Here is a 26,342-nt window from a genome sequence, read left to right as displayed (position 1 = left end):
TCTGTTATATGGGGTCTGTATCTCCTTCTCCACAAAGTTTCTCTGTTATCAGTATAGAATTAATTTGCACAACAACCTTCCAAAGGTAACTTAGAAGGCACAGCAGGTTTCTAACATCTAAGCTCTTTCTCATTTTAAGAGCGACTATCTGAATAATTGGCAGGGAGGAGCTTGGCTGCTCTGCAATACAGAAACTTGGCTAGAGTGATGCCGTTAGAATGAAATGGCAGCAGATCCAATGCCCAGAACTTGAACTGAAACTGTTTGTTATTACTTCACATCTGTACTGCAGTACTAGCCATGGGCCACGACCAGGTCTGGTCCTGGTCCTTCTGGGATGAACTTTTAAATGGATGGGATGACAAAGGTGGTTGGAAGGATTTGAAGTAACATTAAAAATAACTGATACAGTCGGGAACTTGTGTCCCACTGAAAATTAACGGCATCTACCGTGGGACTTGCATACTTTGGGAAAAACGCTTGGGCAACCTGAAACTTTGGTCAGGCACAGGCATTTGCATTCACAGAAGACTCTTTCTGTTCTTGGGAGAGATGAAAAAATTCCACAGTGGGTATTCAACAACAGCTGGCTGCTTTTTGCATGCACTGGGGTGAGAGTAAGGAGCACTGCGATCCGCAGAGATAGGCAAGCAGTGCGTACAGGCTTGCTGAGAGAGATCACTTCCAAGACGGTTACCTCCACAGGAGGGTGGGAGGCCCAGGAAAGCAGCTGCAGAGACCAATGGGCTACTTCCCGCTATCATGTGCTTGTCCTGACTGCTCTCCTTGCCTCCTTCCCCCTCTCCCAGGCAGAAGGCAATGGATCTGAAGAACTTCTCCTTAGAAATATCAATACTCACATGACAGCTGGAGCTGCTTCTGTCATTGCAAGCCCGGCTCCAGCAGCACTGAACTCTCATTACTCCTAATGAAGTTGTCTGAGTTGGCAACACTGAGGCGTGGTTTGCTGCAGAACAAACACTTGGGGAGAGGATATTGTGTACCAGCTGCTCACATGTGCTTACCGATCCCTCCATCAGACAGCCCTGTGGGCCGCGAAGGTCACCACTCTCGTAGCGAACAAAGTGCTGGAGTGGAAAAGGTGTGTGTGGCTCTGACGCTGGGGAACCCCGATTTGATCTGTGATGAATCTGGCTGTGGCTTAATACAGAAAGTTTGAGACTTTCTTCAGTAGGAAGGCATGGAGCTTTTCAGGAAACCTTTTTAAGGAAGTAGGGAATTTTTCAAAGGTTGGAGAGTATACCTCCGCCTCTTTTTGGCAAGCTGTGCCCGTGTCGCCAGAGCTGAGCACCACATCACCTTCTCAGCAGAGAAAGGCATTTCAGAAGTCAGATGGATACTGAGAGCAGCAGCGCTGAAGAAAACCAAGACAGTCGGTAGGGGAAGGTGGCTTTCTGGTGGTGCCCATGCAAGAGAGGACCACCTTGTTGGGTTGCCACCTCTCCCATTGCCCGTTGTTGTGCCAGTGCCAAAGCGCTTGTGCACAGCATGACAGGAAACAGCAATGCCATGCTCCTAACCCACACGCAGCAGTAAACGTAGCACCGGGCTCGACAAGGGGACAAGAAAATAAAAGATGAGTTTTGTTTAATTATAGTTGACATGCAGGCATCACGTTATCTTAGTCATACCGAGGCTAGGTAACTAATTGCCAGGTTTAATGTTTCAGGTCACATCAGGGAATAGTTTTACCAGCAGATGCAAAGAGAGTCCTTTGGAGTGGGTAGCACTCAAGGTCAGAGTCAGCAAATCCTCCTCTAAAAATAGACTCTAGTTGCAAAGTTGGTAAGATTTCTTTTGTCGTTCGGCTGCACTTCACAGGACCCAGCTACCTAGAGCACCCACCTAAGCCTAGAGGTAAGGCTAAGCAACATGCATTTTCTGCTGTACTTCTTGTGCTCCTTTTCTTCCTTTTATAACCTAGTTTAAGTAAACCAGGGAGAGGACTGAGAGCTGGCAAACTTTCTAAGGTAACCAATAACTTCATAAACTTGTTGCAGAAAAAAAAAAAAAAAAGCTTAAAACTATTGTAGAGTCAAAGAGGTTTTGAAAGTATCGTTTATAATTTTTTAAAAAACAAATTGGTCTTATTACAGAAATGACTTTATAAAATAGGAATGAGGTGCCAAAACTGTATTTATCTTAGAGATAATTTCTATTTAAAAGTTAGGAATAAAAATGCATTTTTTCAAGCTTTTGTAACATCCATCCCAGAATATTTTGCTTATTCTTTGATAATTGCTCCACCCTCCAGTCAAATCTAACGTTTCCAATTGAATTACAATTCTCTCAGATGATGCTGTGTTTTAAGTTTCTTTGGGCACTCTCATAATATTTAATGAAATCTCAGCTTAATCTGTTTTAAATTAACCAGTTCAGTCAACAATAAAGAATGAGGGCAAAAATAAGTTTTTAAAAAGTCATCAGTGGCTTAGAAATTCATTGAAATAGCTGGTTAGTTTTGAATATTCACAGCAGGAGGGTCTGGGAAATAATTGCACAGAGGCTATGATTCTTCTGGTTTTAAACTGTTTAAAGACGAATGCATTGGATTAACTATTTGACAGTCCCTGAACGCTTCAAGCATAAGAATACAGGGGTAAAATACAGGAACTGAAGTAAATGACAGTTTTTGGTGAAGACTAGAACACGAATAAGGAACACAGTATTGTGTTATTCTCCGCTTAAGTATAATGCAGGTACCCCAGGGATTTCTGGTTTTGGATGTACACTGCTTTGCTTAATTCTTTTAGAGCTCTTTCAGAGAAAGATTTTTTGAAGGACTTACTCCTCCTCCCTCCCAAGAACTATTTGTACAAAACTAATTTTTTTGGTCTAGCGTTAGGGAAAATAACCACCCAAGGAACCTTTGCAGCACCGTACCTCATTGCAGTACCCTGGGGTGCAGCAAGAGCCAGGTTACACAGGAAAGCATACAGCTCTTCATGGCTATTGCCAGCATTTGGAGTCTGAGCAAAATGTCATGGGGATGGCATATCAGGGAGCACCATTTTAAATTCATTTAGTTAAATCATCCAGAAAGCAAGCTTTTGTTACTGCAGCTAAATGACACTCAGCTCAACTGATGTACTTCGAGTCATGAAAAGCTTAGAAACCAAAGCACCATTTACCCTCCTCCCAAGTGCAAACACTGCGCTCCAGACAGCATGTGCATTGGCTTCTGCAAGGAGAACTTTCCGGTTTATAAAACAGCCCTCTGCTTCGTCATACTCAAAAAGGGCAAGTACTTTTTCACCCTGAAGTACCTGGCATGCTGGCTGGAAATGGAAGAAGAGAGCATTTCTTAGAACTCATGAACTTGCTCAATAGATCCTCCCTCACTACTTCTGAAGACCCTCAGTCATTAGATCTGATTTTTGTCTGCCTTCAGCACCGAGAGAGTGCTTACCTGGAGAAAGGTTACTAAACTAGATTCAAGACTTTTGCACATTTTTTTCAAAGCATAGGAGAACTGGTATTCTCCCTCCTTACCTTCTCTCAGGTACTTCCCTCTCTTGTTACAGACACTGTTTCTTCATGAAGGTCTTATCTAAGGTGGTTATTAAACTGAAAGAAGTAAATAAAAATAAAAGCATTATTTTTGCAGTTGGCTGGAAGCCAAGAAGGTCTCAGGTTTGGACCCCCTGGAAGATAGATGTCCTCTGATTTCAGTGGCATTGAATTCTACCTGATAAATAAAAACATTCAAATAAGTCAGCTCTCCATACAACATCAGAAAAGAAAATGGGAATAATTTCTCAATAACAAGCACTTCATGCACAAAAATGATTTCTTAATCATAATTGCAGGGTGGGGTTTTTTTCCATTTTATTGTTCTTTCAAATTTAGTGTTCATGGCAGTAGATAAATCCAGTCCCCAGACTTGAGGGTCAAACCACTGACAAATTTCAAGGGTACCATGTTTATCTCCTACTGCACTGGTGTGGGCATAAGGTCTACTGGAAATGTCATTACTTCTGTAGACTTCTCATGAAAGGCCCAGAGCTGACAGATAGTCTGCTTTGGTTATTTTCTTTCCCTCCCTTTGCATCTTGATAAAAAAAAAACGTTAAGGTATCACAGCTCCACTCCTTTTTTTCAGAGCTGTCACAAGGAAAGAGGTAGGAAGCAAAATCTGGAAGCATCAAAACAGGAATAAGATTAAAAACTGCCTCCACGTTTACAAATAGGTGATATATTTTAGGTGTTTTCTGGATGCTGAAAACCTTCGATTCCCAACTAAAGCAGAAGAATTTGCGACTGCTTGGTATTTTCAGGGAGAAGTAACTTTTAGACAACTCTGAGTACAAAACCAAGGCTGGTACACTTGGTGCACACCAAATCAAATTTAATAAAGCCAGCATCAAAAGCCCTACTAGCACAGGTGATTGATGTCGTATGGGCTGGGAGAACTCCAAGAGCAGGAAACATGGGTGGTAAAGAATTTAAACTATTCTGCTACATAAATATGGACTGAAGCAGGCATTAAGTCACAGAAGCCCTGTGCCCTATGTCAGGCAGGACAAAACAGCTAACAGGATTACAGTTGTTCTTTCTGAAGGAAAGACCAAGGAAAATCGTCTTCTGTCTCTATTTTCCTTCCTGCCTTTTATTTGTTTAGCCTCTCTTGTTGCAGGTTTGTACCAACACCATTGGGCTCTGACCTTATTGGGGTTCTGTAGCTTGAGGCACAGAAACACAGCTACAAATTGGCAGCCAGAGTACATATGCTTGGGACAACAGCAGTGATGGAGGAACCCTCCTGGGTCAGGGAGGGGTGCAGAAAATAAGGGGAGAGGGTACATAGGTCCTTGCAAAGGACAAAGGCAAATGCAATCCTTTCCTGTGCATGTCTGCCTCCCCCCCCCCCCCCCCCCCCCAAAATCTCTACAGCTGACTTGGATCTTAACTCCCAGGCATACATCTTGCCAAATTGTTCGGCATCTTTATACACAGCACTAAGGCTTGCACAGCACGTTGAGCCAAAAATATTAAGAAACATAGTATTTTGTTATGTAGATAATGACTTGCAGCTTTCAGTCTCAAAGTACTCAGAAACTTCCACTACATCTGGAAAACCAGCATCAGAAACATACACACCACCACTGAAGCTCTGACGTTCACCTCTAGATATGAACCTCAGCTTTTTCCCCCACATCTGTGGGATTACCAAACTGTAGAGCTCATGACTGACATTTCCAAAAACATTAACTAACCCCTTAAAAATTTTGAGGTGGGGGAGGCACATCCCTCCAGTTGAACAAATTTGAAAATGGGCCACAATGTTCTGTGACTTCCCAGGGCTTTCCTGGAAATTTTGGGTTAATTTGAGTAGTTCCAAGGGACACAAGACGAGGTGCAGAAAGGAAATCTTTCACTGCCATATTGCTGCTCCAGCCACTAGACTGTGTTCACTCTCTGAATTAAACAGCAGATAGACTGGCAGATTTTCCTTTTTTTTTTTCCCCTTGCACTTGCTTTCCTCCCTCCCTGTTTTGTTAAAAATAAAATAAAAAAAGCTAAAAAGCTCTGTAAGAAATTCCATTTGGCAGCTGTCAAGTGGATAGTGAACATAAAGAAGAGATTCCTTTGCTGTGCCTAATGCATGCTGCTTATCCAAATTAGCCACACAATTACTTCTATCAATGCAAAAATAGTTTAATTTTTTTTTTCTAGCGCACAGCACTTGAGAACAACTTAAAATGCAGTGTAATTTGCCACAGTGTATGTCCTGAAGTGGCTCGCTAATGAAAAGAGGATTAACTCTCCATTATTCTGAATTACCATTTTGTGAAATCACTAACAATATTTTCATTTATATACGTGTAACCCAAGGGGGGAAAATATTCCAGCCATCCAAGTGATTAACAAATAAAATTCATTAGATAACATGCACTTTGGTCTTATTTATGAAGAGAAAGATTAGGATATAAAAATGCAGACGACTGAATTTTTATCATCCCTGTTCTGATAATACACTTAAGTCCACGACAGCGTAACCGGCGAGCGCCGGCAGTTCAGCGTTACACGCGCGGGCCGGACCGAGAAGCAGAACCCGCAGGACGCCAGGCTCGGCGGACGAAATCTGGCAGGCTCGGGCGTGGGAGCCCAGTCCCACCGAGGCCCTCGGCCGCTCACCAGCCGCCGCAGGGTGGGCGCAGGGAGGGACGGGGAAGGTCTCGGCAGCTCACGCGGCCCGGCCCCGCGCGAGAGGAGCCGCGGCTCGGGCGGAGGCGAAGAGCGGGACTAGCCGCAGGCTGCCCCGCCTCACGGCAAGGGAAGCCCCGGCCCCAGAAGCAGGGCTCCGACCCTCACTACGCCTCGAAGTTGGGCTCAAACCTTCCTGCCCAGGAGAACCTCCGGGACAACGGCAGCTCCCTCTAGCTGACTCTCCTCTTCATTCCTCCCCCATGAAGTAAGAGAGGCTGTCCTGGGCTGGAGCAGCACGCCCAGGAGCAAGCAGGGTGCAGAGTCCCTTGTGCAAACCAAGGGCACGAGGACCGGCCCTACTCCGGAGAGCTTTCACATCCAAGGTTCTGCATCCCCAGCACGGTGCGGTGCCATGAAGCGACTGCCGAGCCGGCACAGGAAAGCTGCACCGGTACGGCATTCAGCCTGCGCTAACTAGTCTATGAGGCAAAGCCTTTTTAGGCCCAGTGAAGCACTGCAAGGGGTGGGAGACTGCTCCGATGAGCCTGTGCAGCGGTAACCCTGCCATCTGTCTGCCAGCTGACTGCACCGGGTGAACACCCTGCAAGGGACAGTCTCCCCTCCCCAGCCGTCTGCAAAGGAAACCTGAGCTTTCCCTGCCTGGGCTTGTGCTAGACAGTCATCCTTATACAGACAAACAGTCATCCTTATATCCACCACAGCACTAAGAACAACCGCCCAAAAAAAAAAAAAAAAAAAAAAAAAAATCCAATCCACTTTTCACTTTTTAATCTAAGAGGGCAGGCTTAGGAACAGTCTTCCCTCAGCTCCGTTCAGTGTACACAGAACAGTCAATAAGCGATGAGGTTCGCCATCTTTGGTTCCTGGAAAGACGCAAGTCTTTCCGTCCTTCTCCCCCCAGCCGAATGTTTCATGGCAATTGATTCCAGAGCTCAAGCAGCAAAACAGCCCCTTTTCCCCCCTTCCCCTCCTCCTAGTTAAACTCTGTTACTTCTTACTTAGTCTAGAGTCAAATCTGAAATACATATTTTATTAGAGGAATTTCAACTGATGCTTTCCTGTGCTCTAATTCAATTTAAAAACCCTGCAGCAGATAACATTGGCAAGGCATAAAAGACCACAGCTTACTTGAAAGTTCGGGGAGCATATGGCTTCCCAGGACAGACAGAAAAGAGTATTTCTCAGCAATGGTCTAACTTTCAGAGTGCTAACCAAGCTTCAAACTGAGACGGTGTTGCAGTACCACAAACGATCATTTGCAGATGTAATTGCCCTGTTTTGAGGTCTGTAGTCTATGAGCAGGACTATTCGTTTAACAAATCAATGTGCTGTGGCCACCAAGCATGATTACTGATTACACTGCTTTCTCTTCTTCCCTTCATTTCCTCCCCTCCCATTTTATGGAGCCATGAATAAAAGCACAGTCAGTCCTTCAGCATCAAGGCAACAGGCTCTCAGTTACCCTAATTCCTTACTAGACAAATAGCAGTTCTTACCAAGTTCTAGATAACAGCCTATTCACTCCCAAAGTCAGACTGTATTAGAGTTGTAGCTCTCACAGTCTAATACTACCTACGCTGTTGAGTCTGCATGTAGAATTAGCATAATTCTGGCATGGGAAAGAAAAAGGCTCTCCTGTGGAATGGCTACTGGGGGCACAGAGATGGGACTTGGTGCTACTCAGAGGCACGCAAGGCTGAGCCCAAGGTAAATTTGCTAGAAGCTGGAATTCTCAGAGCCCTTTACAAATCTCAACAGAGGACCACTTAGCTAAACATCATCATCATGTTTTAGGAAGCTTGGCTGAAAGATAGATCCCCCTGCCAGTGAAAGCAAGCCAATTTCTGAATAAAGGTGTACGCATGCCAAACAAAAACTGACTCCACAATTTTGCCTAGCTTTGGAGTAAGAAAACAGGAATCATTTGGCTTTTTCAAGTTTTCCAGAGAAACAGAACATGACAGGCACAAAAGAGCCCAATCTGAGGAAACAAACCCTATGGGTACATGGGATGTCAGTGGAAAATGGTCATCCTGCTTTCAGGAGTGCTCTACAACAGCTGCATGAATGCATTAGCCAGATTTTTGTAATAAAAAGGACACAAATGTCACCAGTGGCCAACACAAAAAATTTGTGGGAGCCACTACAGGATTTGTTGCCTGCAAGAAAGGTGGATTTTTGGCAGGCCGTATGTGCACACTTCATAAGATCAAGCCCAACTTGACCTCTTCTTGTTATGAGTCTCGTACGAACTCCAAGGTTCAACTTCTCCCTTCAAGGGGATGAGAGACAGGAGTAACTGCTGCCCTGAGACACCTGGGAATCCAGCAGGAGAAACAAGACAGACCCAACAGGGAGATGGAGCAGACAAGAAAGTCTGCAGCAAAAGGCTCGCAACATGGAAAAAAAAGGAAAACTTGTTTCAGAGGACAAGAGGGGAAGGTGGTTAAGTGACAACTGGCAAAGAAGAAATAAATAAATAAAATAAGGGGTAAACAGGAGGTCAGGCATGTGGCCAGCCCCAAATTCTAGTTCCTAGACATTTCCTGTAGCATAAAGATCAGCTGCACGAGCAGTTTAACTTTCCTGCTGACAACTTGCAGAACAAAATGTGCTTTGCCTTCAGAAACGTGCAAATCCACAGAAGAAAAGCAAAAGAGACATTACAACACCCATGTCCCTCACAATAATCCTTCTTCGACATTGTGCTTGGATCTATGGCGTGAGTATTTGTCTGGTAGTGTGCCATTTCCAGTGCTGTTACTTTGGACTGAAAAGCTCTCATGTACACCTTTATCATTTGTCAATCACTCCCTTGTTTCTTCTTCTTTACTGAGAATACACGCACATACCGTACCTTCACTCTCCTGCAAAATTTTCTTCAAGTAATCAAAAAATTAAAGTGAAAAATAATCTGAAAAATCCTTGACCTAAACACACCCAACACTCTATGCATGGGGACACCAGCCGACTTCTTTAGCAGGACAGTGCGCTGCCACACCTGAGCTAAGGAGCACAGCATTGCACTCTTGCAGCTGTACTGCACCTCCAGCGGCTGGTACAGTTGCTGCTGGTGCAAGAGTTTCTGTATCACATGTATTTCACTGAGCTTTTACCAGATATACTTCAGCTGCAGAGGATTAGGAAAGTTAAGCATGGATGCAAAAAATCCACCTGTCCAAGTGACAAGACTATTCTTGCAAACCTACAGTTACCTGCCTTGTCCTAAGGCAGTGTCTTCATGAAGGCATGGACGGGAGAAGTGTTGAGACTCAAGTTAGTCTCTGGCCTTTAACTTCACTCACCAGCTTTGTGAAAACTCCAGGCTGCCTTCTGAGCTCCCGCTCAGTGCCCAGCTCCTAAGTAAGGCACAGCCACAGCCTTGGGGAAGTGGGGGAGGAGGGAGACCACCTAACTGGGCTGTAACTCTTGACTCCACAGCTGAAGGAGGCAAACTCTGCAAGGGAAAGCCTCAATCAGGAGAGCAGCTGAGGAAATCACAGCAAGCAGGAAAGAATCTGGAGCTTCAAGAGATATGTAAAGCTGATACCAAAGGATTCAATACTAGCAGATAGCTTAAGCACATGGGACATCAAGGTTGTTGGTTCTGAGCAATACAGCTCTGACAGCATGGCCAGGCATGGGCGTTGGCCAGGCAAAGGGTGTTGTTTTTGGCAACATTAATGATACTCTGATTTTAACTACAGGATAACATTACTCTGTTACTCCCTTCTATATGTTCATCAGTGCTTCTTCCTACCCACTTGGCGTGTACGCACCTAGGTTAAAAAAAAAAAAAAAAAAAAAAAAAAGGGGAACCCAGAAAGAAGGAAGTCCTTGAGCCCCATGCTAGCTAAAAAAATATTTTGTCAGTCAGTCAGTGGTGCTGCAAAAAGGCAAACTCTCATTCCTGCAAAAAGCCCGTGAGGTTCAGTGTGCAAGACTGCATCGAGATCTTGAAAGAGTAGAACAGGTACACCCAGCATTCACCTGAATGGACACATTTTAACTCCCTGCGTTGCTGAAAATCACATAAAGGTGAAGCCTTTAGGAGACTGACAATTAATGATAAAGAAACATCTTAAATTTCCCCCACTCACTTCCCCTAGCTGCTCTAGATCCCTTGGATCAGGCTGCTAGACCTACCAAATTCTCACCAGTGGATTTTCCAGGAAACAAACTGCCAGCGGAGACCAAACTTCAGTGATCACAAACATTTGGCTTTTGCTCCCATTGCTGGTAAGCTCATCCAACAAAGTATTCCTTGCCTAGTTCAGGGGAGGCAGAAATCCAGGTGTGAGTCTGTGCCTGCCACAGAGCAGGTACATCCATCTCACACCATGCCCAGCCCAATCACACCTGGCCAGCGCTGCTCCCAGCGTTCCACAACTGGAACAGAAATCACTTGCTTTGTGCTTCCTCAGGTTCACATTCTGTTTTGGTTGCATTCCAGTTTCTTGCACATCCTGAGCGCACTACTCCACAGAGAAGATGTCATCAGCAGATTTGAATGCTGGGAAGAAAAATGCATACGTAGCAGTCAAAGTAGATCCTGACAACGATTACTGTACCCCAGGTGCATTTGAATTGGAGCGACTCTTCTGGAAAGGATGCCCAAAGTACACTCATGTCAATGAAGTCTGGCCCAACCTCTACATAGGAGATGAGTAAGTGTACATAGTACTTCTCTTCTACATAGGAGATGAGTAAGCTCTACTAAGTACAGCTCGCCAACAGAGAAAGGTGTTTCTTTCCTCCTACTACCCATTCATTAGTATTTAGTGCTGACAATGAGATTTGATGAGCTACTGAGCGATGCCAGAGTTCAATAAAGCAATCGGAGCCTGGCATGGCCTTACAGATCAAGGCACACAGTGTTTGTCGCTGCCGCTTCGAGAAAGTGCTGGGTGAGTGCAGCGGGCTCTACTGTTAAAGACTGCATAACAGGAGCGGTTGTGGCACCAGTGTAGGCTGCAGAGGTTGAAGCTAGTCATGATCTATTTTTAAATGGCTCATTTCGAGTAATTTGTCATTTATCTCTGAGTGAAAGTCCTTCCACAGTTACACTGACAGAAGAGCATGGCCTAGATGTGTCGGACCACAGCTTAGGTTGGTTCAAGCCTAAAATGTAATTCTTGAAAAGTGACTGAAGAGACAGCTCAACCCACAGTGGTATTTCTGCATTTCCAAGCCTGTGCTTGTGTACATGGGATACTCTGCATTTCCAAATTGCTCAAAAGATTAAAACAAACAACAGAACCCTGCGGAAGGCAAAGCTGCAGAGATCTGTCTCACTGATCAGACCAAGTGTGACTTGGAAAAAAAAACAAACCCACAAAACAGACTTAGGTCTGCCGAGCGCAGTACTAAACTAGAAACAGCCTATGCCAACAAGCAGACACTACTGCTGCAGCAGGGAGACATCCCATCAGAAAATCCCCCAGCCCAAACCCTGAGCAGAGGAAGAAAGCTTTTCTTACCCCTTAGGCATTACTGGTCTACTTCCCATTTTCCTCTACACCCTGCACTAACATGACATTTATTTTACATCATCACTGTAAGGCACAAGCAGGAGCCCGCTGGCTCCAAAGTTCTCAATAATTTTTTAAAAGGTCCTAAAATTCATCTGTTGCCAGCTTATAAAAGAGAAAAGATATACAGCCTTGAAAGTTACAAGACTCCTAATATCATCGACCAATTACTTCTGTGGCGCCAGAGGCAACAGAAAGACACATGAGTTCTGGGCTTTAACCAAGCCTGGGCTCCCCCTTTTAGAGACAGAAAATAACAAAGCAAAAAAACCAAAATTAAGCCATGGGAAGAGCCTGGCCAAATGACTCAGGAACAAAGGAAAAGGGAGTTGAGTCGTCCTCTCCCCCTCCTACACTGCCCCTCTTGTTAGATGTTTCTGACTCAAGATTCAGTGTAAAGAACAGCTCCTTCTGGCATTTATTTCCTTCTTCCTTGTTCAGAATCACCAGCAGAATTATTTTGAATGAAGCTGTTAAAAGAATTTCCCTCTTATCTCTGTGATGAAGCTACAGCTCTGCCCTCTAAGCAAAGGGATCTAATGAGACAACAGGTCTTTGGACAGTCAGTCTTTAAGCCCAGAACACCAGCCAATGACTCTTTCATGTAATCGTTCCTGTAGCAGTGTTTGTTACACCTTGTAACTTAATAAATGCTAGGAGGTGTGACTGAATACAACACACACCTGCACTTAGTACAAACTAACCAGAGGAACAGAAAACCAAGCTTCTTGAGAGCTATACCCACTTATGCTGGGCAGCGTATTTCTGCAGGGAACCAGTCTTAAGTCAGGAGGAAAAGCAACGGTGTTCCAAGGGGAAACAAGTCCGCCACGTGACTGGGACAAAAGAATGAGAAAGCAAATGGAGGAGAAAGAAGTGAGGAGCAGGTGTGGGGTGAACAGACACAAAACTTCACCAAAAAGTGGGGCTCCCTGAAAGAGAACGATTATTGTCAGCCGGATAAGGGCAAACTTGACATCCAGTAGCAGAAAATCTGAGATGAGAACTGGTCTGCAGGCAAAGTCCAGGGACCTCTGTATCTTTCCTCAGTCAGCTCCACATCTTACTTCTGACCAACAGCTTCCCCCTTCAGTGTGGCAGGGGTTTTTGTATTGTTTTATTTTAAGATCTTGCTGTAGCACTGGTCGCCAAAGAGCTGCCATGGAGACGTGAACAGATGTTGGGTGTATTTGCATCCTTAGCCATGCTAAATTAAGGTTATTCTTGAAAGAATTTAGTGGAGCTCATCAACAAAATCAAGTGAACACACACATGCAGAGTTTATCTTCAGAGCTTTCACATCTGTGCTTCATTCCTGCCTCCTGCATTTACAAGGTTAACAGGACTTGTGACTGCTTATGGAAATGCTAATTAATTACCCTGACTACGTAACCACATCTTCCTTCTAATGCAATACAGGCTATCAAGGAGCCCTGTGAGGCCACTCAATCCTTTTGTTACAAGGCTCCACTGCAGATGTTGCCCAGAGGCAATGAAATCTCCATGAGCCTGTCAGGCCCAGAATAATCAAAGCCTCAAAATATAACATGCTGTGTTCAGCTCCAATTGAAATTTTCCTCTAGCAAGTTCCAAGGACTTTTAAAGACCAGACACTAGAACTTGCAGGAGACAGCCCAGTGATAGGAATAAAACATGCTTTGCCAAGATTTTGATTAATCTGCTACCAGGATTAGTGCTTGCATGTATCCTACCCACATCCAGAAGCCTTCTAAAGGGATAGAAAGCAGCTTTGTCTTGATCCTTTCTTTCACTGGTCACCAGGTTACTTGCATGGGCAGTTTCACTGGCTGACCCCAAGCCTGCTTGGTTCACTGCAATCACATGGAAAAAATCTTGCCAGTTATGCAGCTTGTAGTTTCTTCTTGTGGCTCTTCAGTGATCGCCTTATTACCCGAGATGATGTTCATGGTTCCACATTTCTGAATTTCAAAGAGTATTTTAGCTGAAGACAAAAGCCTCCCAAGATTTTGTTTTCCTCTTAACCACCCTCTAGCTCTCATTAGGATTTAAGGCCTGATCACAATTTCAGCTCTTTCTGTGTTCTCAAACTACTCCCAGAAGAAAAGAAGTCTTCTGGAGTCTAATTCCTTACAGGTTAAATATGAAAAATAATTTTCTGGATATGCAGCTGAACTGAGGTTGCACTTCAGGAAAGCTATGGTCTGTGCTTGTCCCAGTAAAGCCCCAGGGCTTATGGTCTTGAGAACTAACACAGGTAAGGTTCAACAAGACATGAGTAACTCAAACCTACAGTTTGGAGTGTATGATAATAAAAATATATAACTAAACTTTAAATATAAGCTTAACTAAAACTCATTCTCTCCTCTTCCCTTTCTCCAGAAAAAACAATACAGTATGGCTTTTTCCAAGTGACTAAGTAGAAAGACAATTTATACTGATGTAGAAGAAAACAGATGGGACTCACTCAGGGTAGCAAATAGTTAGCATTATGAACTCCTAGGATCAACACCAGTATTTATCATACAAAAATAGGAATGTATGCAGGTTTAGATTATAACAACATTCTTGAGGACATAGTTTCAACTCCGTTAGTATGAGAATCTGCCAATTGTAACAGCAGTTTAACAATCCAGAAAATCGGATCTGTAACACTGGACCATAAACCTCTTAAAGCAGCAACGGTTTCCAAGACAAGTAACGCTTCCCCACACAACAACATCTCTGTCTATAGGCAATTTCTAACACTTGCTGAGTGACTGAAGTCAAGACCAGGAACTGACTGACTGCATCACATGTGTTTGATGCCTTTGCTGTATAGAAAGCAGAGAGGTATTTTCTGTATCTAGGTTGTATCACTTACAAAAACAACATCCACTGTTTTGGGCTAGAGGAAAATGGACTACTAAATCTTTTTCTACCACATATTATGAAGATCCTGTTCAGTATTTTCCGTGGTAACTAAAAATTCTTCTAATTCACACTGAACAGGAGGTATCCACAGAAATGGAGCAACACCTCAGAAGGAAAAGGGGATACAATGCTACACTATCTCTAGATTCCCTCAGTGCTTTGGTAACTCAGTGGAGTTACCAAAGGAAATTGGGTCAGTATTATTGGAAATTCTCAACATCTCTCCTCGGGAGGGAGAACTGCCAAATTTTCTTAAGAAAGTGTCAGTATTGCCTATATTCAGGAAGCTTCTTTCTGACATTGACCATCTGGTAAATTATCATCCTGCATCGAGCTTTCCTTCAGCGTTTAAGAAATTGGAAAAGTTTGAGAGAGACAATTCCTCTTCTAGTAACATGTTGCCTCAGATTTCCTGGTGTTTTGTTGATCTGGGTCACATCAATCGGTGGCTTTAAGTCCACACTAATTCGCATGAAGCTTAAGAAACTTGGCTCTACTTAGAGCTTGCAAGCATACCAGTTGTCTGGTTGTCGAGTACCCGCTAGAAGGTGCTCACTTACCTGTGGAGGGAGCTGCTCTGCCCACACCCTCATGAGGCATTTTGCAGGATTACTTCCTTTCCTTTAGATGCACTTGGGTTTTCATCATGAGCCACCTTCTCTTCCCTTTGTTAGCTGCTTTTAAGATACTTAATACTTGATGTAGAGGTGCAGACTGCAGTGCCTGCAAGTTGTTTTTCCCTCTCGTCCAACTCCATTGGTTTGGGCATCTTCCTGATGAAAGCAGCTGGGACTAAAGCTTGTTATGACAGTATTTTTGAAGAGGGAAAGGATTTGGTACCCTGGAGACGGCAACTTGAAAGGAAGGATTTTCTTTCACATTACAACTACTGACATTGTTGCTTCCAGAAGAAGGCAGAGTTTGCTGCAGCACTTGCTTTTAGTCCTATGAATCTTAGCTTTAAAACTGACAGCAGGCACAGTTAAAGTCTTGGACAAGCCCTTTACTTGCCCTTGCACAACTCAAGAGGTATAAACAGTCTTTTGGGAACCATCTGAACATGGATGATGTTTTTGTTTGGGTCAGTTCTCCCTCTTGGCGGTAGTCTGTTATTATCAATATATCCTTATATGAAAGTGGTTTTATCTCCAGTTTTCACTGTTTAGGTGGCATTCTCATATCAAAGTACTCCCCCTTGTCTCAGAACTTTAAAAACATGTTTATGAGTCCATCTGTCCTACAGTAAATGCAGGGTCTGATTCAGCAAAGCACTGAGCTTTTGCTTAATATGCTTTGCTATAGAAAGAAGGACTTCTGGGTATGCTTAACTTTTAGCATATGTTTATGTGCTCTGAATTGAAGAGCTGATGAGTTTTTACATAGGACCAATCTGCCCAGTTCATCTCTTACTAAACTCAATTATACTGGAATTTTCACTGTTATCTCCCAGTGCCACACTTCACCTTCTCTGCATAAGAACACATTCAAGGCAGACACTGGAGACTACACTTGCACCATGTAAAAGGAAATCAAGTGCTAATAGCACAGATGGTGGAGGTATACAAAGTGCAAGAGTAGTCAAACACTTCATGGCTTCACCTACGCTGGCATTTGCAGCAAATTCCTCTTTACAACGGCTACTTAAAATTCAACCATAATCACAAAAATGGAAATATTAATTGCAATTGATTGGGAAATAGCAGCACCCGAAGAGGGAAAAAGAAATATTCTTAGCTTGACTTAAACTCTGGTAGTGAGCCAATTGCAAGGGAAAAAAATCTGTGCCATTTCTAGCTGAAAGTGAATTAGAAATAGAGTTATAAATCCTCCAATAAGGTATATGATTCATGTACCCCTGAATGATCCCATGCTATTAGTCACCTCAACCAATCGGATATTTGCAGATTATTTATGCTTGATTTTTTCCTTCCTTTCATCTAAAATACTGACACCTCAGGCATGGTAAAAACTGCAAGGAAGACCAAAAGCATTCCTCCCTCCTTGGGATGTAACCAGGAGTATCACGCATGATAAAACACACAAAAAATTAGGCTCTGATTAAAGTAAAGAGATAATGAGGGATGCTTCCACAACAGCATCCACACTACAGATTCAGCTGAGGTTGGAAAGCAAGCCAAGTCCTTCACAAAAAGCTGGAGTTCACCGATGACTAAAGCCAGTCCAAGCAAACACGTCAAGGGGCACAGAAACATTTCCATTTACAGGCATATAGGTCCCCCTCTACGAGGGCTTAACAGCCTGTTTCTTGCTCTCTGTTAACTGGCAATCAACATGCTGCAGACACAGCACAACCCCAAGTTTAACTGCTTATATTATGGCAGTGTCAAGAGTCTCAGCACAGGCTGTCCCTGCCCAATAGCATTTATGGTCAATGGGCAAGATAAAAAGACAGCTGATGGGAGTGAAAAAGCAGACAAACCCAGGTCAGTATGACGAGTGGTGGTCCAGCTGGGCTGTTTGCCTAGCTTTTGGGGAAAGGTTTTACAAGGGAAAAAAAAAAAAAAAAAAAAAAGCAAAATTTTTGCAAGAACAGTAGAGATCTCTCTTATGAAAACTAATTATCAAGTAGCAAGACTGAGGGGATGGAGAGAATGGAAAAAGAGCGTAAGTGCTTCCCAATCTCCATATCAAGTTTGAAACCAAGCACTCTTGCTCTTGAAAAAGTGTCACTTCAGCTTTCTTCAAAAGATGCAGATTCTAAAGCCCAAGGCAGGCACCTCTTGCAGTCCTGTGAACTCTATTTTGTACTGAAAAATAACTATTTCCTCACATCTCTACACAACATGATGTATTAGAAACCTTAGGAAAAGCTTTCCACAGATAATATTGTCCAGGGTATCTGCTGGAAGAAAGGTATCCGACATCCTCTTCACAGATTACACACAGTAGGTCAGCCTGCAGATGCACAAGAAACATACCCACAGGACCTACACTGACCCTGCTCTGTTTAGCCAGGGCAAATATTTTAGTTCTTGGTTCAACTAACAGGTTGTACAACATGTATACACAGCACAGTTTGAGTATCTATTCCAGTGAAAATGTGAAGATCCTAACAGATTTGAGTGCTCAACACTAAGCATTAATTTTCTGGAAGTTTTGAAGATGAGCAACATCAGTAGAAAGAAGAAAATGTGCATCCATATTATAAAGAAAAAGATTATATTGGGTAAGGTTACATTCAGTCTGAAAGGATATTGCTGAATCGGTTTACGTATCAGGCACAATTAAAAAGCAGATGACATTTTAAAATCAGCCTATCCCAAGCACTGAAGAAAACAGAGTATAAATTCTTCAGTGCCACAAACAGTGGAGTAGATAACCCCCTAAGTATTTCCTTGGTACACCTATAATTTACTTTAAAAAAAAAAAAAAAATTTGCAGAAGATGATCTAGTTACATCTGAGCATTTGCAATGGGCTTTTTGCAACAGCATTCAAGGTCGATACTATTGTTTTACATTGTCCTTGCTCAGAACAACTTGATCATTTGATTCAAATGCTATTTATTAGCCTGAGCAGTGCTTGCAGAAGCCAAAGTTTGGTAGTATCTACAGTCCATCAAAAACTTTGTTTTTCCACTGACCCTAACTATACTGCAGTCCTACTTACTATTCACGATGTAGGCCTCCACTTGCAGGGGTTCCAGTTGAGCACAGATCTCTGACCTGAAACCATCAGTCTTTCATGGTTTGTTGGATACATGCTTTGGGCCAAGTCTGGTGAATGGAAAACATATTTCCTCTATCCCAGCATCAGGGAAGCAAAACAAAATAAGGCTTAATTTGAAAGCAGAATCTCAAGCACATAAAAACCAAGAGAATTAGTTATTCACTGCACCTTTACTCTTCGGCCAGGACATTTAATCTGTTTTTTAAGTACTGGCCATCCTTATAGCCCCGAACAAAGTGCCTTTGCTGGGAAAGTGTATAGACCATATGAGCCTGAACAGAATCCTAAGGCACATATCTCCTAAAAGGAGGGAGAAAAAGAAAAGTCTGTCTAGGTCAATCACTGCAACAAGAATACAAATGGAAGGAGTGAGCATTTTTTAACCTGAGATGAAGGTGGCAAGTCACAGCTCTAGCAGCAAGATGCTGCTGCTTCTCTGTCCTCCAGAGTCTACTGAGCTTAGGCAGGCATCACCACACTAAGTGGAGTTTTTATTTACTTTTTATATCATTGCATAGGGGACTTACAACATTATTTCATGGCAAAAATACCAGTAGAGTCGAGACGTTATCATTCCTGTCCAGAAAGGAATTTCTGCAGGGAGGCATATCTCCTCAGAACAGCCAATTATCATGAGCTTAATTTAAAGAGCGAGCAGAGGTAAGACCTTCAGTATCCATATCCCAGTTAAATGCTCTCATCACTAGGTTCTTGACTGCTCAAAGGGGGATTTTGACTTTGACAGAGTCTTGCAAGGTGGAGTCAACTTCAAGCTATTCTGACCTGTCACCACTAGAATTATGAAACACAACAGGTAGCCCACCACAATGTCCTGTGTGACAGCAGCTGCATTTACACATTGAAATGTTCAGGAAACATTCATGAAGAGAGGTACTTTTGGTTGGAAAGTACATGGTGTGAAACAGCTTTAACTCATTTATGGGAGCAGTAGTTATGTGAAAATATATTAACAGAATAAAGCCTATGCAATTTTATGTAAAAAGCTCAGTAGTCTTCCTAGGCACTAATGGAACTTGACAGCTTTTCCAGAACAAAGCTTTCCAAAACTAAAAGCTTTCTGTAACAGAACAGAAAAGTTTTTACATACCTGTCCACAAACTGCACTTTTTGAGGAATTTCAGGCTGCTGGCAAGCACTTAGAGTGCCTATTGGGTACACAAAAATCTAGGATTTCCTCTCCTACCTGTCTTCCCTTGAGCAAGGGAAGAGAGGACAAGAATAAATTAGAATACAGGGCTAAATATATGACTTTCAGCTTTCACTGAAGGCTAATATCCAATTTCCATATCTAGTTCTTTTTGCTTTAGACCTCTGGTTAACCAAACATGACAGTAAAAGGAAACCTGATAGGGAGTTGTGACTACAGAAGGGTGAGTTTTTAAATTATTTTTATTTTTTAAAGTAGAAATGGATAAAAAACTCAGTAACTTCTTTTAGGGATGAAGAGCTTCTTTCTGAATCCCAGATGATTTTACTACTCGCATATCACTGACTCTTTTATTAGTTCTGCAATATCAATTGATGGGACAGAAGGGGAAAGTAGCATTCATGGCTCCTATTTCAAGTTCTGCCACTGATTTGCTTTTATGACTTTAAATAATTCATTCTATTTCTTTCTGTATCTCAAGTTTCTTCTTGTACAAGATGGATAGAAGCCAGGATTGCCTACATTACAAAGGCGCCAGGAAAATAAATTCATTTTTAAGGTGCTCTAAGGACCTGGGAGAGATAGTTATGAACTCCAGAAGGATCATTCACTCTGAATGACAGTATCTTAAGATCTTTACAATGGTAAATGATGCATTTTTGCAGCATTATCAATTTCATTAACATTTAGAACATACCAAATCAGAGATGTTTATTTTTTTTCTGGCTTGCTGGGTAAGAAGCTTCTTCACTTACATGACAGCTTCTGTTTTAACAGGAAAACTGCGTTAGATCGCTACAGCCTTGAGAAGGCAGGCTTCACCCACATCCTCAATGCGGCCCATGGTCAGCGGAATGTGGACACAGGACCAGAATATTATCATGACATGACTGTGGAGTATCATGGAGTGGAAGCAGATGATCTCCCCACTTTCAAGCTCAGCCAGTTCTTTTACTCAGCTTCTAAATTCATTGATAATGCGCTTCAGGATGAAAGAAGTAAGGAGGGTGCTGAAAATGGTTAAAAACAGTACAGTTATTTACTCTGTCTGATTATAAGCATAGTTCCACGGCATTCAACCTTGTGGGAATGAAACAAGTCCAATACAGTTTAACAGAGAATATAAAACTAGTAGCACAGAACTAGTTTAAGAGAAGATAGTGATGTAACTAGGACCCTTCTCACTGCAAAGCTAGTACCAGCCCAAGAGCCCCTTACCAAGTACTTTCATAAAAGCCCACATCACAGCTTGCATTAAGGTCTCCTGTCTGATAGAGGTTTTTTGTTGTTGTTTTGACTCCATCATAAACACATCAGAGACAATCGGACATTGCACAGGTTCCATGTATTAGCTGTCTTTTCCTCAAATTAGTCCCTATCAAAAAAGGTTTAATGAATATTGGTTGCATAGTGGTGGAACACGCGTGCTCTGCAGAGATTCCAGGCTGTCACTCCACAGCTTCATGCTCTGCAGCATTAGATTCACTCTACAAATATACAAACCACCTTCCTACCTGGCCATCAGATCTACCCAGAACTATAACATTTATCATTCTGCCATCTTCCAAGCAGCAGGGGACCAAAACAACTCTGCCAGCAGAGACCTAGAAACATTTCATTAAAGCCTTTGTAATTTCTCAGCTTGATTACCACAATTCATTATTTGCTGACCCCCAGCAGTGTTCTATCAGAAAGCTTTACACTGATGTGAAATGCTACACCCTAGGCCCTACACTGGCTTTCAGTATTACTCCTACTCCTTCCCCCTACATGTTTTTTTGTTTTGTTTTGTTTTGGTTCTTTTTTTTTTTAAATCTCTACAGGATATTTTACCAGAAACCAGCTGAGAAACCGAAGACTTTCCTGCTGACCTACAAAGACCTTGATATCAGAGGGTCACATATCAAGTTTCTAGCCTCGTGTCAGCTTCTGTTCTTGGCTGTTTAGCTCAGCTGTAGCCAGCTACTACCTGGCTTGCCCCCAGTAGCCAGCCAGGTCTTTACAATTTTACCCTCTCAGCAAGTACACCCTACAACAACGATCCCTTCCCTTGTTCAGGAGAGAGTCTTGAAAGCAGTTCCATTTTAAAAATCAAAGTCCTAATAGCAGGAGAAACTGCTTCAGGAGCTTACTTGCTTGTGAAGAAAGGTACCCGGCATTTCAAAAAATTATGTCTGAAGCACTGCCTTTGGGAAGGAGTGGATAACTAACATGCACCTGTGTCTAGCCATGGCTGGAGGCCAGAGGTCAGTATCAGACTGGAGCACTTGAAATAAGAAATGCAGACTTCCTCACTCCCACCACCCTCCTGTTCCTGTAAGACCTTTGTCTGCTGCACTGAGGTAAAGAAACAAGCACAAGGGAAACAGCAAAGGCTAGATAAAAACCTTGCATCCCAATAAATATTGAGGCAGGGAAGGATGGGATGGGGGCAGAGGGGAGTATTAACCTTTTTTGTTTCAAAACCACATCAAAGTCCAGGAAATTCTGAGACAGTATCAAGCAGCAGTCCAGCACTGAAACACAAGACCAAATCAAAGAGTGACTGGATGAACTTCTACAAAACAAATCTGCACTTAAGTAGATACTACTGCAATCATTTCTGTAGCTGTGCACTGCCTGCCACATTCACATGGTTTTTAAACAAGATAGCTAGGATCTTTTCTGATGGAGACCAATAAAATAAAGAATTACTGTAACACTCATGAAGAAAAAGAGCAAGCTCTTCACTTTCTCATAAGGGAAAAGTACACTAAACTTACATCTCCAATCCCAGCCAAAGATATGCATAAATGCACATATGCATGGCCCACTAAGACATTGAGCTTGAATGCATGACAATAGCTTTCCACTACACATTTACAGAACAGAATGACTGCAGAAGCTAGACTAAAGAGGCTGTTACACTTAAAGGAGAAAAGACTAGAGGCAAGTAACTAGTGCTCTCCTCCAACAACATGAATGCATTATTTGTGAATGCACATCTAGTGGAGAAAGGTGTTCTGTATTTCATGTGCCTAATGAAAGGACTATTTGCATGCATCTTCCTAACTGACAAATAGCATCCAGATTCCGAAACAGGAATTTATAGTAAGTCACCAAGTACCTATCTCCAGTGGTAATAACATGGGACTTCAGTATATGGTGCTAAATAGTTCTGATCAGCAACGCAATTACACTCGTTTGCCACTTTGCATTAGAACCGAGCAAATGCAAACAGAGGGAAAAAGGGAAAAAGAAAAAAAGTTTCAACTTTTGTGACCAGAATGTACTTCGGCTGTATCACATTGTTTGGGGTGTGACCTTCAGCCAGCCAAGTGATCAAATTCATTGAATAGATGTCTTCATACAATGCTTTTTGCTGGGAAGATGCTCAATAGTCCATGTTGTTGAAACAAGTTGTCATGCAAACGAAGAAGACTCTCTCTGCAACAGTCCAGAAAGCTTGGCAATTTGGATGCTGTCAAAACACAGTCCTAATGCAGTAATTCTGACTTAACCCTCAAAATCTTTGTGATGGTGAAGAAACTCCTTGATCAGAGCAGTATTTGCAGAGCATAAGCATGGGCAGATGGGACGTAAGAACAGTGAAAATAGCTGAGTTTTAAGAGTAAGTTTTAGAGGCAAACTCGAACTGTTCACCATTATGCATGCTAACATTCAGCTGTGCATAAAGATTTCCCCAAACATACAATTTGGACCATAGAACAGCTTAAAATTTATACCAGCAAGGCCTGATTAACCTGAAAGGAAGACATTATTTTAAGAGGTTTTTAAGTTCCCTACTATGCTACAGATTTAGTACTCATTCCCTTGGTGTCTTAGTTCCTCAGAATGTAAAGTAGGGGGGGAATAGCATTTTCTCTTCACGTGAAGATGTCACGGGAGAAAAATACACTAAAGACAGAGCTAAAAAAAGTAACGTGAGAAGAAACATGAGACAGATACAAGGACCCAAGGCATTTGACCAAAGACACCTTAATATTCATCACTCCATCTGACTCTGGAAAGGGAATGCTGCATCTAGACAGATTTTCAAGAAACACAAGCCCAAGTCAATTGACCAAGACAGTTCAGGGACCTGTCACCACTCAGCAAACCTCTGGCTCTGTGCACTGGTATTTTTTTATTCAGCCACACCTTGAAGGATGTTAAGTGGTCAGAATCAAAGACTGCAAGATCAGACTCCCTCTTGGCAAAGAAGGTTCAGATTGGTCCTTACGTCAGAAGAGGCTACAAAATAGTACAGAAGGGACATGGCTCTGCAGAATAGTGCCAGCGTTTTGCTGTAACAGGCAGTCAGATCTTGAATATTCACATACAGGAAAGAACAGACTTCATTTTCCTACAACCAGGGGGCATTTCAGAAAATTGTATGGCCATTTTTTGCCTTTGTTAACACAGTATAAAACTGTACATTTTCTCCCATATCCCCTGCATTTGCCACCCACACAAAGTAAAGCCTTCCTTGTCCTATCATGTATTTTATCACCTCAACAGCAACCCATTTACAAGGTAGGAAGCTCTAAAGAGAAGCATGAAGGGCTGAACAAATGAGAGTTTTCATCCATTTCAAATATTTGCAGTAATAATAGAAAGGATTATCATTTTCCAGGAGAGGAAGAGGCACTTTTAGTTATCAGAGAGACTGGAATTTTGCCAAGATGCCTCTAAGACTATCTGCTAGGATTAGGATGCAGACTGTAACCATTAATCCTCCAGTGTTGGCAGTTCTTGATGCATCCATTACACAGCAATGCTACTTGTGCCAAGACACCCTCTTGCACCTGGAAGCAAAGGAGTTAATCGGCAGGAGTCATGGCTTTGCACCCAACACTTCTCGCTGGGCAGAGCTGACAGATAAACTATTATTGGCCCCCCGACAGGATTCCCCCCCCCTCCTCCCCCGGTGGCAATTCAGCTTAGCAGGGTGTTAAGAGAGAGTGCTCCAAATCTACTTCCTTCAGCAGTTCAACCCTTTGTGAGACCCCCTCAAGGGCCCTGAATCATTTTTGGAAATCTTTTGAAGTGTTTCAAAACCTGTCAATCAGACCTGAACGCACTTACTGTTCTCTTCCTCCACCTCCCCCAGACACAGCAAATGGGGAAGGTTCCACTTTGGCTTACATCCTTGTTAGTACCTGAAGCCACGGACTTTCTGCCTCTGGAAGTCCAAAGTTAAACCAAGCAATGTCACAAAAGCTGAATCTTGAGGCACATTTATTCAGAGATGAAAACTATTAGCAGAGACTCTGCATTCACAGTATACAAGACAGGCCACTACTGCAAGGAGATGATCATATAAAACACTCAGAGAGGTGGTGGTGAAATGTTACTTTCATTCAACACGACAGGGTAAGGGCGACTAGCCAGAGACTTCTCAAGAACGGTTTAAGAGGTGGTTTCTTTCTATCTCCCTGGTTATATGCCTATTAACTTCTATGGCCTTTCTTATCCTCTGCCCTCAAAAATATCACTGAGCCTTAAAAAAGGCCTTGTTAGCTATAGTTTACAAATGAAGTATTTGGGCATAAAGTGATGCAATCTATATCTTGAACGACTTATTGCCAGAACAAAATAAAATAATCAAATTCGGTTAGCTTTTTGTGTCTAGCTGGTAGAACTGAGAAAGGCACCTCTATGCATTCCATTTATCCTCATGGAAGAATGGTTTGATAGCATACCAAACCCTCGCACACCCTTGTGCTTTGGCCATTATGCCCAAACACAGAATTACATATATGCTGCTTGTGAGGCACGTAAGATTAGGCTGCAGTGGGGCTTGCTATGTTACTTAATGCAAGCCTGCAGCCCCCAGGCCTTCTCTGCAACCTTCGTTCACAAATAAATTCAAAGATACCTGGTTTAGAATTAAATGGGTAATTTCCAGTGTAAATGTTCAGTTACAACAGTAAGATTTACAGCCTCAGTTTCCCCCCCTGTAAAAAGACAGGCCTTACAAAAATGCTGGTAAGGGTAGTCAAACCACCAAACAGAGCAGGGGCACTGCAGAAACCTTCACTGCCAAAAAAAGAAATTACCCAGTGTCATCTCTGCATCATTTCTCTTTGTTTCCACAGACAAGGTTCTGGTTCACTGTGCTATGGGTCGCAGCCGGTCAGCCACACTGGTCTTGGCTTACCTGATGATTTACAAGAACATGACAGTAGTGGATGCCATTGAGCAAGTATCAAGACACCGATGCATCTTGCCAAACCGGGGCTTCTTGAAGCAGCTGAGAGAACTGGACATAGCGTTGGCACTGCAGAGGAGGAATACCAAAACCAGCCTACCATCTGATGATGACAAGAACAGCACCATGATCTAGTATTGTTTCTGGCAGGGTTGTGCTACTGGGAAAGAAACTCCTTAAAAGGAGGGGAGGGGAAGGTGTAGTTAATTACACAGTCACAAGGATCATTTGTTATTTGGAAGGAAAAACAAAGTCATTTCAAATGCTGTCAAGATGAGAAAGAACGGAAGCCAAATTTAAAACCCATCATCTCAGAGTGTTCCAGCCTTAGCAGAATTCTTTGTTACATCAACAAATAAATTTTAACCTCTGTAAAAAAGCTTTTATAACACAGAAGCAGGCACAACTTGAAGAAAACCCTCTTCTAGCAGAGTACCCCCAAACTCCTGATCCTAACCAAAGCACATGGCCTTTAAAAGAATAGAGCTAGGCATTCCTAAAGAAATTTTGCAGGAAAAACACTGTGAGATGGTAGCAGCACAAATGTTTAGTCCCAGAGTTCTGAAGGATTTTGCAGGAGTTTGCCTCTTTGTGCTGTTTCCTGGCATCTCCATTTCTTCTTTCACAGTAATAATGTAGGGCAGCACAGTATTTAGAGAGCCTCCAGATGAGGATCA

The 26,342-nt window shown here is 42.7% G+C and overlaps 1 protein-coding gene across 1 annotated transcript; it reads left to right on the top strand.

The window, feature by feature from the left end:
* The first annotated feature begins 1,749 nt into the window (after window positions 1-1,749).
* On the top strand, window positions 1,750-25,937 carry DUSP29 (dual specificity phosphatase 29). Its single transcript, XM_030030171.1, has 4 exons — window positions 1,750-1,878; window positions 10,646-10,859; window positions 20,250-20,470; window positions 25,553-25,937. Exons 2-4 carry the CDS (start codon window positions 10,684-10,686, stop codon window positions 25,798-25,800), a joined length of 645 nt encoding a protein of 214 aa, XP_029886031.1. The 5' UTR covers window positions 1,750-1,878; window positions 10,646-10,683; the 3' UTR covers window positions 25,801-25,937.
* The last annotated feature ends 405 nt before the right edge of the window (window positions 25,938-26,342 follow it).

This window comes from Aquila chrysaetos, chromosome 11 (assembly GCF_900496995.4).
Source record: "Aquila chrysaetos chrysaetos chromosome 11, bAquChr1.4, whole genome shotgun sequence".
Lineage (NCBI taxonomy): Eukaryota > Metazoa > Chordata > Aves > Accipitriformes > Accipitridae > Aquila > Aquila chrysaetos.
This window is presented reverse-complemented; position numbering and strand designations above follow the sequence as displayed.

Bases quoted from the DNA above. Each gene is read 5' to 3' on its own strand.
- DUSP29 (XM_030030171.1), top strand. From the start codon at position 10,684: ATGTCATCAGCAGATTTGAATGCTGGGAAGAAAAATGCATACGTAGCA. The intron at 10,860-20,249 runs GTAAGTGTACAT...CTGTTTTAACAG, and splicing joins AACCTCTACATAGGAGATGA to GAAAACTGCGTTAGATCGCT. The intron at 20,471-25,552 runs GTAAGGAGGGTG...TTGTTTCCACAG, and splicing joins TGCGCTTCAGGATGAAAGAA to ACAAGGTTCTGGTTCACTGT.